The sequence below is a fragment of the Humulus lupulus genome, chromosome 3, assembly GCF_963169125.1.
Source record: "Humulus lupulus chromosome 3, drHumLupu1.1, whole genome shotgun sequence".
Classification (NCBI taxonomy): Eukaryota; Viridiplantae; Streptophyta; class Magnoliopsida; order Rosales; family Cannabaceae; genus Humulus; species Humulus lupulus.
In genome coordinates, this window is record NC_084795.1 from 201,768,927 (window position 1) to 201,782,165 (window position 13,239).

Genomic DNA, 13,239 nt, shown 5'->3' on the forward strand with positions numbered 1-13,239 from the left:
GCTAAAAAATATAATTTTATTAATCTTAAAGTGAAAAATTAATTAAGTTTTAATTAATATTTTCATGGATTTATTGTCATATATTTTATATTTGAAAATATTAATTTTAATTTAATTTGTGTTTAATTTTCAGGAAATAAAATATATTTTTGACACAAAGAAAAAGAAAGGAGAAAGAAAAAAAATTAAAATTGAAGAAATCATGAAGAAAATGACATTTTTGAAGATGAAATGGCCCAAAACTAGGCCCAAAAGGGAGCCCAAACCCAAGCAAGGGCTGCTCCCCATGCTGCCACTTGGCAGCTCTCCACTCGGCCAACCAAGCCCTCCATTCAGCCAGCTAGCCAGCCAGTCGCCAGCCGCAGCCGCCCTGAGCCACGTCCCATCCGAGCAGCCTGACGCGCCTGCCATGTTCCCCACGGCCCGACCACGACTGACGCCACCAGCCCAGCATCCAACCCGAGCACGCCACCTGTCCCCTGTTGTTAGCATCTGTTCCCCATGCGGCCGACGAATCCTGACGCACCTGACGCTGACGCCGCTTGCATGATCAGACCTTGTCTCCCACGGCTCAACCCCATTTTTACCCACTTTGTACCTATTTTTCAGCCATTTCCCCATTATTTTATACACAGTTTTACACGATTTTGAGTCCTATTTACACTATAAATAGAGTACCAAATGGTGTAAAATCTCATCAGATTGTGAAGGAGAGTTTAGAGAGTATTGGAGAGAAAAACACTTATTTTTTCATATTTTTCTTTTACATTTTTGTGAGTGAAAACAATGCCTATTTTAGGCTAAATTTTCTTGTGGAAAGGCTAGAGTGGAGTTCATGTTTAACATTATATTTTTAATATATTGATTCTTTATTTTGTTCTTCATTTCTATATATTTGTTACAATTAAATTTATTTTCTTCTAATTTTTATTCTAAATTTATTATTATCTTTTACATAAGTCTAGTCATGCTCTTCTTATGTAATTTAGGTTTTTAATTTAATTTAGAATATTTGTTATATTATATGCTTTTTACTGCATTCTGCCATTGGTATTTTGTCGCTCTAAAGTATATAATATGATAGGTTTTTAAAATTAGAAGTTAATATAATTTAATTAAAGAACATATTTTAAGGTGAGCTTTAATATATATATTTTCCAACTATAATTAATGGTGTAGAATTATAGTTGAGTATAATGAATCAATTTTATTAAAATATATATATGTTTGCATGAATGAAACTTATGCCTTCCATACTTTCTTTCTGATTCTAATTCCTCGATTTTATTCATTTAATGTTTATATTCTTTTTCAAATTTACATTTTTTCCAAAGTTCATTATTTTTAATTTACTAATCTTTCTTTTAATTTTGTATTTTACCTCTCTCTGGATACGACATAGCCTGATTACTACTGCGACCGCTTAGGAGTTTATTGGGCGATATCACTGACTATGACTACTAGCTGGCGCCGCATGTGGGCTTTGATTACTCAGTCCAAAGAATCTGACGCCAAGCATGCTGAGGAGGTCAAGATGCTCGAGGGGAAAAATGCAGAATTGCTCGATCAGAAGAATAAGCTAGCCGAAGAACTGAAGACTTTCCAAACTTCCCTGACCAAAGTCGTTGTGGAAAAGGAGAAGTTCAAGGAGTCTTCTAAGCTTAACTTTCAGGAGGCCAAGAAGCTTGAGGATGAGCTGATTGCTAGTAGAAAGGAAAGTGAAGGGTTGGAGGGGTGCATCAAAGAGCTCGAGGAGGCCAATGCTAGCAGCTTGGAGAGGTGTAAGGGAGCCACCTCCAATTGCTTCTATTCATTTTGGAAGCACAACTACGAGGCCAACTTCAACTATCTTTCCGAGCGCATGAGGCGAACTGAAATAGGCCGGTGCCTTGCTCGCCTAGAGGAAGAGGAGAGAGCGAAAATCCTAGCCTCCCACGAAATCTCCTTGGCTACGGGCGTTGAAGGTGCAGAAGTGGAAGCTGCGACTTCTGTCGACCAGCCAACTACTCAGGACCCTCATGCTGCCTTATAATTTTTCTTGTTTTTCTTTAATTTTAACCTGTAGTTTAAGACACATGAACTACGGTTTGTGATGTCAAGACAATTTTTATTTTTATTGCTACACGGGCAGCTTTCCTTTTAATAGACAATTACATCCGAGCAATAACTGCTCGCGGTGTAAAGGATTTCATTTTTTATATTATAATATTTGCATTTTATTATAACATTTGTTCGGATGACCGAACTTAGCATAACATTTTGGTTTGATTTAACAAAATAACAAAATTTTGAAAAATACTCTAAGTACCATAGCATGCTTTCACTTATTTTGCTCGTGTGTTTACATACCTATTGATATGCTTTGCTTACTAGATACCTTATATGCCCCCAAGTGATTGAGGAGCTTTAGGTCCTCAGTCACTTGCCTTGACCAAAACTTGTTCAAACATTTATGCTTGTGATAGAGATTTTTGAATGATAATATAGCAAAACAACACACGTAATGAGTAAATACTTGTAATAAATACAATAGTTTGGAAAGATTGACTGGTTGCGCACAATCCCTTTTATTTCTCGTAATAAATGGAAAATCGAGTCTGTACGAGTGATCAAAAATATGATCTTACACTTATAAGCGATTAGTCACAAAAATGACTAACCCTTGTTCATAAACTTGTAAAAAGTAAAATTAATACAGGCCAATTGTTTAAGAAGAATTGTTCATTGATAGTACTTGCACAAGTGTTCTCCATTCCAATAGCAAGGAATGCGATCTCCATTTAAGCGAGCAAGTTTGTAAGTGTCTGGATGGAGGACTTCTTCGATTTTGTAGGGTCCTTCCCAGTTAGGTCCGAGTACTCCAGCAGCTTGGTCGCAGGTGTTAAGGAAAACTCTTCTAAGCACCAGATCTCCCACATTAAATTTCCTATCACGTACTTTAGAGTTGAAATACCGGGCGACCTTTTGCTGGTAAGCTACTACTCAGAGTTGGGCTTGTTCACACCTCTCATCGATCGACTCCAGAGATTCCATCAATAACTGCCTGTTAGTGTCTTGATCGTAAGCCATCTGTCGATGCGATGGCGGATCCAATTCAACAGGCAACATAGCTTCATACCCATTAGCTAAGGAAAATGGAGTATGACCTATTGTTGTTTGATGCGACGTCCTATATGACCAGAGGACTTCAGGTAACTGTTCTGGCCAGGCCCCCTTTGCTTCTTCAAGCCTTTTCTTCAGGGTATCCTTTAATGTTTTGTTGACAGCTTTGACTTGCCCGTTTTTCCTGCGGATGGGCTACTGAAGAAAAGCTTTTGATAATTCCATTCCATTCGCAAAAGTCCGTGAATAGATCACTATCAAAATGCGTGCCGTTGTTTGAGAAAATTTTTCTTGGCAATCCATGGCGATACACAATGTTCTTGACCACAAAATCCAGCACTTTCTTGGTCATTATGGTTGCAAGTGGCTCAGCTTCGGCCCACTTTGTGAAGTAATCGACAACCACCATGGTGTATTTGATGCCATCTTTCCCTGTGGGCAAAGATCCAATTAGGTCTATACCCCATACTACAAATGGCCATGGAATTTGCATCTGCATTAGTTCGTTAGGGGCTGCTCATGGTATCTTGGGGAATCTCTAACACTTGTTGCATTTTTGAACAAATTCCATCGAGTCTTCATTAATTGTTTGCCAGAAGTATCCTTGCCTTAGGATCTTTTTTGATAAACTCTGCCCCCCAACGTGGTCCCCACAAAAACCTTCATGGACCTCTCTCATTAATTCTTTGGCCTTTTCTTTTGAAATACACCTGAGGAGTTGCATAGAGTATCCTCTTCGGTACAGAATTCCGTCAACCAGGATAAATCTAGCAGCCTATCGCTGAAGAGTCTTGGCTTTTTTCCTGTCCTTCGGCAATACTCCCTGCATCAAGTACTCAACGAAAGGTGCCATCCATGTATCCACTGCCTGAATCACCAGAGAGGTTTCTTCTACGCTGATGCTTGGTGTGGACAGCCACTCAACTGGCACTATATTCAGCATGTCTGCATCCTTTGCACTTGCTAACTTGGCCAAGGCATCAGCGTTTTCTGGTAGTGAGGTACTTGCTGTAGGGTATATCTTTCGAACTGTGCCAACAAATCTTTTCCTTTGATCAAGTATGCAACCATCTTCAGCCCCCGGGCTTGATACTCTCCAATAATCTGATTAACCACCAAGTGGGAGTCACTGTAGATTTCAAGTGATTTTATGTTCATGTCCCTGGCTAACCGTAAACCTGCGAGCAGCACTTCATACTCGACTTCGTTGTTGGAGTATGTGAAGTCAAATCTAATCGCGTAATGGAATCGATGCCTTTCAGGCATTATTAAAATAACTCCGGCTCCAACGTGATGTTCATTAGAAGAACAGTCTGTAAATAACTTCCAAGAGGGAGTTTGGTTGTGAGGTTCGTGCTCTTCTGTCTATTCATCATCTGGAAGCCCAGTGAGCTCTGTGACAAAGTCGGCCAGAGCTTGTCATTTTATCGCTATTCATGGCAAGTAAGTAATTTCAAACTTCCCAAGCTCAACTGCCCATTTCAATAATCGATCAGTGGCTTCTGGCTTCTCCAGAACTTGCCGTAGGGGCTGGTCGGTTAGTACAGTGATCGGGTGTGCTTGAAAGTATGGCCACAACTTTCTGGAGGCTAAAATCAAGCAGTAGGCTAATTTTTTGATGGGTGGATACCGCAGCTCTGCTCCAATTAGCCTTTTGCTTACATAATATACGACCTTCTGCACATTTTCCTCCTCCTTTACCAAGACAGCACTTGCAGCATATTCTGTGACCTCCAAATAGGTGAACAAAGTTTCTTTTTCGACCGACTTAGATAGAATCGACGGCTACGACATATGAGACTTTAAAGCTTGAAAAGTCTGCTCGCACTCCTCCGCCCACTCGAATTTCTTATTGCCTCTAAGTAGATTAAAAAATGGGACGCACTTGTCCGTCGATTTGGAGATAAATCCACTTAGAGCAGCAATTCTCTCGGTTAAACTTTGAACATCTTTTATCTTTGTTGGCGATTTCATATCGAATAGGGCCTTGATATTTTTGGGATTAGCTTCGATTTCTCATGCGTTTACTATAAATCCCAAAAATTTCCCTCATCCAACTCTGAAGGAACACTTATGGGGATTCAGCTTCATTCGATATTTGTTCAAGACATTGAAGCATTCTTGCAGATCCTCAATGTGCCCTTCTGTCTTTTTCAACTTAACCAGCATGTCATCAACATATACTTCTATTTTTGTACCGATCAGCTCTTTAAACATGTGATTGACCAATCGCTAGTAAGTTGCACCAGCGTTTTTCAAACCGAAAGGCATTACCTTGTAACAGTAAAGTCCTGTATCAGTTTGAAAGCTATTGTGATCCTCATCAGGTGGATGCATACTGATCTGATTGTACCTAGAGTACGCATCCATGAGTGACGGGATCTCGTGTCCTGCAGTGGCATCGACCAGCTGGTCGATTCTAGGGAGTGGGAAACAATCTTTAGGGCAGGCTTTATTAAGGTCTGTGAAATCCACAAATGTTCTCCATTTGCCATTCGGCTTTGGAACTAATACGGGAATAGAGACCCATGATGGATAAAATGCTACCCTGATGAATCCGTTCTCCTTTAGGTTATCGACCTCTTCTTTTAGAGCTTTTGACCTATCTTTGTTGAGCAGCCTTCTTTTCTGTTGTACTGGTGGAAAGCTTTTATCTATGTTCAGGACATGGCTGATAACTGTTGGGTCAATTCCAACCATGTCTTTATGCGACCAGGCAAAGACCTCCTGGTTTTTCTTCAGAAATTCTACCAGCTTTTGCTTTATGGTTGTCTCTAAGTTTTTACCGACTTTCACAACCCTGGTCAGATCTGCTTCATCGAGTTGGACCTCTACGAGGTCCTCGATGGGTCCCACTTCTTCACCCAAATCCCTAAAGCGAGGATCCAAATCCCTATCCTCCATTTGGGAAACACCCTATTTGGTGACACAATCACCTGATTAGGCTTGTACTTCATTGGCTGTCTGCAACTCCTTTCCATCAGATTCCCACGATCCGCCTTTCTTCACCTTAGATATCGAGGAGTTGTAGCACTCCCTCGCTTCTCATTGGTTTCCCAATATGCATCATACCACTGTGTCAGATGGGAATTTCATGGCAAGGTGCCGAATCGAGGTCACAGCTTGCAGGTCGACCAGATTAGGTCTTCCAATTACAACATTGTACACGAAAGGACAATCAACTACTATACAAGTAGTGAGTAATTTCCCTTTTGCGGGCACAGTTCCTGCTGTAACAGGAAGCCTAATTGACCCCATTTGTGCGAGCACTTCACCAGAAAAACCATAAATGGTTTGGTTGCACAGCTCCAAGTCCTTCACGGACAACTTCATCCTATCTAAAGAATATTTGTACAAGATGTTGACTGAGCTCCTTGTGTCAACCAACACCTTCTTAACCATCATGTTGGCAATCTAGACGTCCACGACCAGCGGGACCGAATGTGGGAATCGGACATGCTGAGCATCGTCCTCAGAGAAAGTTATTAACTCTTCCTCTGTTTGAGCTTTTTTAGGCGCTCGATCCTCCACCCTCATCATCTTGATGTCCTAGTCATGGCGTAAGGTCCGAGCATATCGCTCCCTTGCCTTCCTACTATCTCCTGTAAGGTGTGGGCCGCCACATATGGTGAGTAACATACCTGCCACAGGAGCTGGCTGTAAAGGTTGCGAGCGTTGGCATACATGTGCCTGCTCGTTTCCTCCTTGAGCCTCTCATTGAGAACCTCCTGTGGCTCGCACGTATCTCCTTAGGTGTTCTTGTATGATAAGGAACTCAATCTCATCCTTCAACTGGTTACACTCATTAGTGTCATGACTGTAGTCATTGTGGAAACGACAAAACTTTGTTGTATCTCTCTTGGAGATATCCTTCCTTATAGGTGCTGGTCGCTTATAAGGGACATTGGAGTTGGTCGCCTAGTAGACCTCTGCTCTACTCTTGACAAGAGACGTATAGTTGGTGAATCTTGGCTCATACCTATCGCCTTTGCGGCGTTTATTTTTGGACGTTGATGGCTCATTGTTCACCCTTTTTCCACCTTTTTTACAATTCCCGTTCCCATTGCCTTTTCCGTTGCCATTGGGTTTATCCAACCCTTTGGCGGCTTTGGCGGGATCTTCCTTTGGTCCCTTGTCTTTCGCAAGCAATTTCTCCTCGCTGGAAATCGCATCCTCGAGCTTGATATACTGATCTGCTAAATCAAGAAATTCCTAGGTACTCCTCACCCCATTCTTTCTTAGGCTATTCCAGAGGGGAGAATGGTGCCTTACTCCGACAGTAAGGGCCATCATCTTTCCTTCGTCGCCTACTGTTTTAGCTCCAGCGACTACTCTCATTAAACGTTGGACGTATTCCTTTAAGGATTCTCCCTCTTTCTGGCGTATCTCAACCAACTGGTTGGCCTCAGTGGGGTGTACACGACCAGCATAAAATTGTCCGTAGAATTCCTTCATGAACATTTCCCACGATACTATACTAGCAGGAGGGAATTTAAAGAACCACTCCTGCACAGTGTCTGGGATCACTGAGGCGAATGGTGCCAGAGGAGCGTACTCATCGTGCCTCTCGTTCCTGTCGTTGAGCATGTCCGTCAGGTCATCATCTCTGCGCCTTTGCTCGCTAGCGCCCAACCGATCAAAGATGTTATGCTGTCTAGGCTGCCCCCCAACATTTTTGCCCGTAGGCCTATTTTCTCTTGGTGGGGGGTTCCTATCTCCTCTTCCTTCATGCTCTCGACCAGCATTTCTCCTGTCGGAGTCGTCTTCATTATAATCATGGCCGTCCTTAAACTACGACCGACTATAGCGCGACTGGCTGGTCATGCTGTTTCCTCCTCTAGCTAGCATCTCCCGAGCATCAAGGGGAGGCCTACGTTGGTCAGTGGGTCCCCATACATTATTATGCCATGGGGGTTCCCTGACCATAGAGCCTAACTCGACTTAGCAGAAGGACATTGCTCCCTGCTCGGTGGATTTGGCTCATCGGCCACTGGGCATCTAGGGCTTCGGGGAGGCTGCCCGGTCCTATTCTGCCTCTGGCACTGGGGATTACCTCGACCAGCTTAAGAAGGTGGCTGCTGCTCAGGATCCTAAATTAGGATATCGTGTTGAGAAGCAGGCGGTTGCTCTGGCCTTTGAGGGCTTGCTGGCTAAAGAAGAGGACTCGGATTTGGGGCCCGTTGCAATGGTGCATTTGGTGGCTGGTCTGGTTGAGAATTTGGTGCAGCTTGTCCCTGAGCCAACTGAATGGCTGCTTCTAAGGTGGCTGTGGCATCTCTCTGCCGGCAGTCCATGTCTGCCTGCCGCTCATTTAGTTCCTGAAGCTGATGCTCGATTTCCCTCTGCTGTAGCGCCAAGGTCTCTGCCGCATTCTCTTTATTGGCCCTTAGATTGGCCAACTCGTCCTGTAACACACATAGTGTTGTCCTCAGCATTTTAGAATCCATTTCTTCCTCCTCAAAATCCAAGTGTGGCTCATTTTCAGCCACCTTTGGAGGAGGAGGCTGAGTGGATGCAGCGCCAGAAGTCTGCCCAGTTCTCTTGGATGTCTTAGCCATTTGATCTTCTTGAAGTCTAGAATTAATCTCTCAATGAAAGCACCAGAATGTTGACCCTCGATTTGGCCAACGACACGGAGTCAAATAAACGTTAAAGAACAAAAGGAAAGCAAGAAGAGAATAAAATGGAATGCAAATGACATAAACGATTTATAGTGGTTCGGCCCCAATTGGATGGTAATGACCTATGTCCACTTAGTGTTATTGATATTGAATTCCAAAACTGTGATCAATGAACTAGGGTTCACGAGTTTCACAAGCCTTGGGAGGATTACAATTTCAGTGGATAATCACACTGTGCTCTTTTCTCCAAATACCAAGATCAAAATTTCAAGTTCAAAAAAGGTCCCTTCCTTGAGCCCTCCCCATCCTATTTATAGGCTCAAGGGGGTTACATGGGCCGATGGGCCTTAATGACAATTAAGATTTGTGTATCATGGTAATAAAAGGAAATACAATAAATATACTTATTACAAGATTGTGTATCCCAAAGGAAGTAAATGAAAGTATGCGACCAGGTTGGTCACACCTAATCGCGAGATTTGACGAATCAATAATTGTCTGGTCAATGGTCGAACATGATCCATCCACTAGAAACTTCCACGTGCCAGGCATGTAACAACCCAAAATCACTAATATGGCTTAAGGGCCTTGATTAGTGTGCCAGGAGGGCATAATTGGTTTATGTGTGAATTTATTTATTTAATGCATGATTACATGATAAGCATGCTTGTATGATTGTATGAATGTAAATGTGGTTAAATGTTATATCTGTGAGAACCACATTATTACGTGGGTAGATTTACAGAGTGCGACTTGAGGCGATCCTAACAAGCTAGATAGCGGGAAAAAGTCACAACGGGGCTTAATAGTTGACTTTGGATAAGTCAGGGGTATTTTAGGTATCGGGTAGTTATTTAGACTATTGGGTTATGGAAATAAATATATGGAGATATATTTGAGGATAAAAAGCTTAGGCGAGAATATTGGGGAAATTTACCGTTTTGTCCTTGGGGACGTTTCCGGTACCCCGAGCCTCGGGATTGATTTAACTGGCTAAGATTAGACTAATTTAATGGAAAATAGTAGAACAAAAACATAAACCAACCTATTCAGCTGTTCTCTTCCTTCTCTCTTCTCTTTCAAGGAAACACAGAAAATTCAAGGAAAACCAGCTGGGAATTTAGTGATTTGGGCTGGAAACTTGTAGGTTGAATCTAGTGCTCAGCTAAGGGAACTCAACCAAGATTAAGGTAAGGGCTGAATCATACCTCTGAGCATTTGAATTTTGAGTTTTGGCTGGGTATTAAGGGTGTTTATGGTTTGATGTTTAAAGGTTGAATTAAGCTGAGAAGGTTGGATTTTAGCTCAGGAGTTTGTCAAGGAGGTGGTTCAGCAAAAGAGGTAAGCTTCAATTCGTAATTTAGAGGTTAAAACTTGAGTTTTGCATGACTGGTTTTGGTGTTTTTAGTTGCTGGGTTTTAGAGAATCAAAATGGAGTTTTAGTAGGTTTTTAGGTTGAATTTCTGTCGGATTATGTTGTTAGAGTCATGATAAAAGTTTTATGATTAATGGGTTTTGAGTTAGGGTGCTTTGGTATGGTTTTGGATGAGGTTAGGATGCTAGAAATGGTGGATTTTCTGGGCATGAAGGGAAGGGCCGCGACTTTGTTCTAGAGCGCTGCGGCCCTACGAAGCAAGAGAGCCAGGGAGGCACGTGTCTGCCTGCTGAGGACCTTGGGCTCTGTTTTAGGGGCGGGCCACAGCTAGGTTTCAAGGGCCGCAACCCTTAGGTGCATTCTTGAACATTTGGGGATTCTAAGCGCGGGAATCTAGCCTAGGGTGCTCGGGATCGATTTCACCACCGTGCTTGATGGAATTTGATGTCCCGGAAGCTAGTATTGTACTAGGAAACCTTTATTTTAATATTAATGGAATCCATTACATTGGTTGTGACTAGATGTTAAGCTAGGGCTCGGGAAACGGATCGTGCTCAAGGAATGTCGCTCATAGTCGGTGAACGTGGAAACTAAAGGTAAGAAAACTGCACCCGGTTGTGTCTTTGTAATGGGACTAAGGGCTCCCTAATATGTATGCTTGTAAGAATGGTATTATGCCATGTAAGCAGTAAACCAACGACCTAAGAGTGCCAAGGGTTACACTAGCACACAAGGCGCGGCTTGGCCACTAGTAGCCGAGGACAGCTTAATATTCACTGAGCTTGGTTTAAGCGGGTCGGAGTCAGTGGGATAAACAGAGGGTGCGGCCTAAGTTGTCGGCCCTGATTATTTTGTAACTTGATTGTTATTAATGCCTAGGTGTATCTTTGATTCTGAGTACGTGCTATGTGATTAACATGAGTATTGAGTGCTTGATCTTGTTCAAAGAATTATTCATCTGTTATTGAGTTTGTGATGCATATTATGTTTTCTTGTTGGGCCTTGGCTCACGGGTGCTACGTGGTGCAGGTAAAGGCAAGAGCAAGCTTGATTAGCCCTCACTTGGAGAGCTCTGTGAGCTGTATGTACATGACCAGGTGCTCAGCCGCCACGGTTGGGGCTTAGGCAGGGACGGGAGAACCAGAAATGTCTATTTTGCCTTAGTATGGCTGATGGTTGTCTGTATTTTGGAGATTCTGTAAACCAACTTTTAAACTCTGTTTCTTTTTGGGATCCCATGTATGAAGCTGTTTAATTATATAAAGTGTGACTTTTGAGAGCAAAACCTTTTTAACCCTAGTTCATTCATGTTTAGTGAAACGTTTTAAAATTAATGACTTGATTAGCAAGTCCTGTACCTTTATAAGTACACAGTGTAGCGGTCTTGGTTATCTAGGGCATTACAAGGCACGTGTAAGAAAATCTTGCCACGTCATCAAGAGCCGTTTTTGGCGTAAACAACAACATAACCATACAATATGCATATCAACTCTATGCTTCTCTAGATGCAACAAGAAAATAACAACATGGCACCAAAATCAGTCAGCACAATACAAAAATCAGAAGTAGAAAGCTGATGTAGAGTCCAATAACTTTACTTAGCTAAGTTAGATAGTAGTATAATAGTAATAGTAGTATTATTTTATGACTGTGGATTTTTGGTTCAGACCGGGATTTATTTGGACACTCATAGTAGTACTTGTAGATTTTCTAAGTTTAACCTATAGTTTAAGAATATTAACTTTAACCTAAGGTTTGATTAATATGACTGATATTGAGGATAATATTTAGTATACTATAAGGTTTAAATAAGAACCAATAGGATTATAGCACATGTTATGTATAGGTTATTAATGATTAAGTATTTTGAGGATTAAATTTATTAAGGGTAAAGTTTGAATGCTCTAAGGTCAGTCAGCAGCTTTGAAAACGTTTGAGGGCTTAGTCAAGGCTGTTTACTCAATTCAAACTAAGCTAAAAATGTGTAATTTCGTGTTTAAATAATCAGCGTATGCCGATATATCGCAGCTATAGGGGGCGATATATCGCAGCACGAAGATACAAAAAACCTGAAACGATGCACGATTGCCTCGGGCATACTGGCCCAGGCGATATATCGCCTACAGGGGTGATATATCGCCCCTCTCAGCATATTTTGAAAGTTTTTGAAATCATTTTCCATTCAACCCTTCAACCTCTTGATAAGTCCAGCATCTTTTTGAACGAGTCTTCAGCCTCTGCTGAAAGATAATTCAAATTATTTTCACTTAAAAAGCCATTATTTTTATTCAAGTTAAATGTGATCTTTTCATTCCTAAACTCTATAAATAGAACCTAGTACCCAACCATTATTCATCTTTTACTCTAAGTTCAGAGGCTGCAAGTTGCTAGGTGAGTGTGAGAGTGTAAAGACATGGGTTAGGAATCATAAGCTTCATCATCATAAGCTTATCAAACACTTGGGAAGTAAGATTTTATAGCATTTCAGTTCAAGGTGTAGATCGGTCTTATAAGTCTTCAAGGTACCCAAAACTCTAGTTCGTTTCTGTACTTTTTCTTTAAAAGTTCTCATAGTCTTCTACTCATTCTAACCTTATTCTTATTTTGGTTAGGAAATCTAAGTTCTTGAGCAAAAGGTTTTGGTAAGTATATTTTAAAAGTATAGTTCCTTCATCTCTTTCATCTTTTTTCTTCAATAGACTCACCCTTTCATAAATGGTTTTTAGGAGTGTTCCAAAGTCCCAACTCTGTCCTCATATCCCGGTAATTTTGGTAAGGAAAATAGGATAGAATTTTTATGTTATATGCTTTTTATATGTTATCTTATGTTTTTATGTTATGAAATATGTTATGTTATGTATGTTTGTAGGCTTGGGCATATGACCCATATGACTAACAAGCCCCAAATGGATTATGGGCATATGACCTGCTTAGCTAGTAGGACCCCACTAATCTAATGGGCATATGACTTGTTTAGTCTATGGGACCCCAAGTAATAATGGCCATTATAGTATATGTATGATATAAGTGTTATGTTATGTTTTTATGTCTCTTATGAAATTTATGTATATGAACTATGTATTAGATTTTCCTTGCTGGGCATTAGGCTCATTCCTTTTTGTTTATATGTGTAGGAAAATA

At 41.3% G+C, this 13,239-nt stretch overlaps 1 protein-coding gene across 1 annotated transcript; it reads left to right on the forward strand.

The window, feature by feature from the left end:
* Nucleotides 1–1,453: 1,453 nt before the first annotated feature.
* LOC133825318 (uncharacterized) lies at nt 1,454–2,032 on the forward strand. Its single transcript, XM_062258278.1, has one exon. It carries the CDS (start codon nt 1,454–1,456, stop codon nt 2,030–2,032), a length of 579 nt encoding a protein of 192 aa, XP_062114262.1.
* The last annotated feature ends 11,207 nt before the right edge of the window (nt 2,033–13,239 follow it).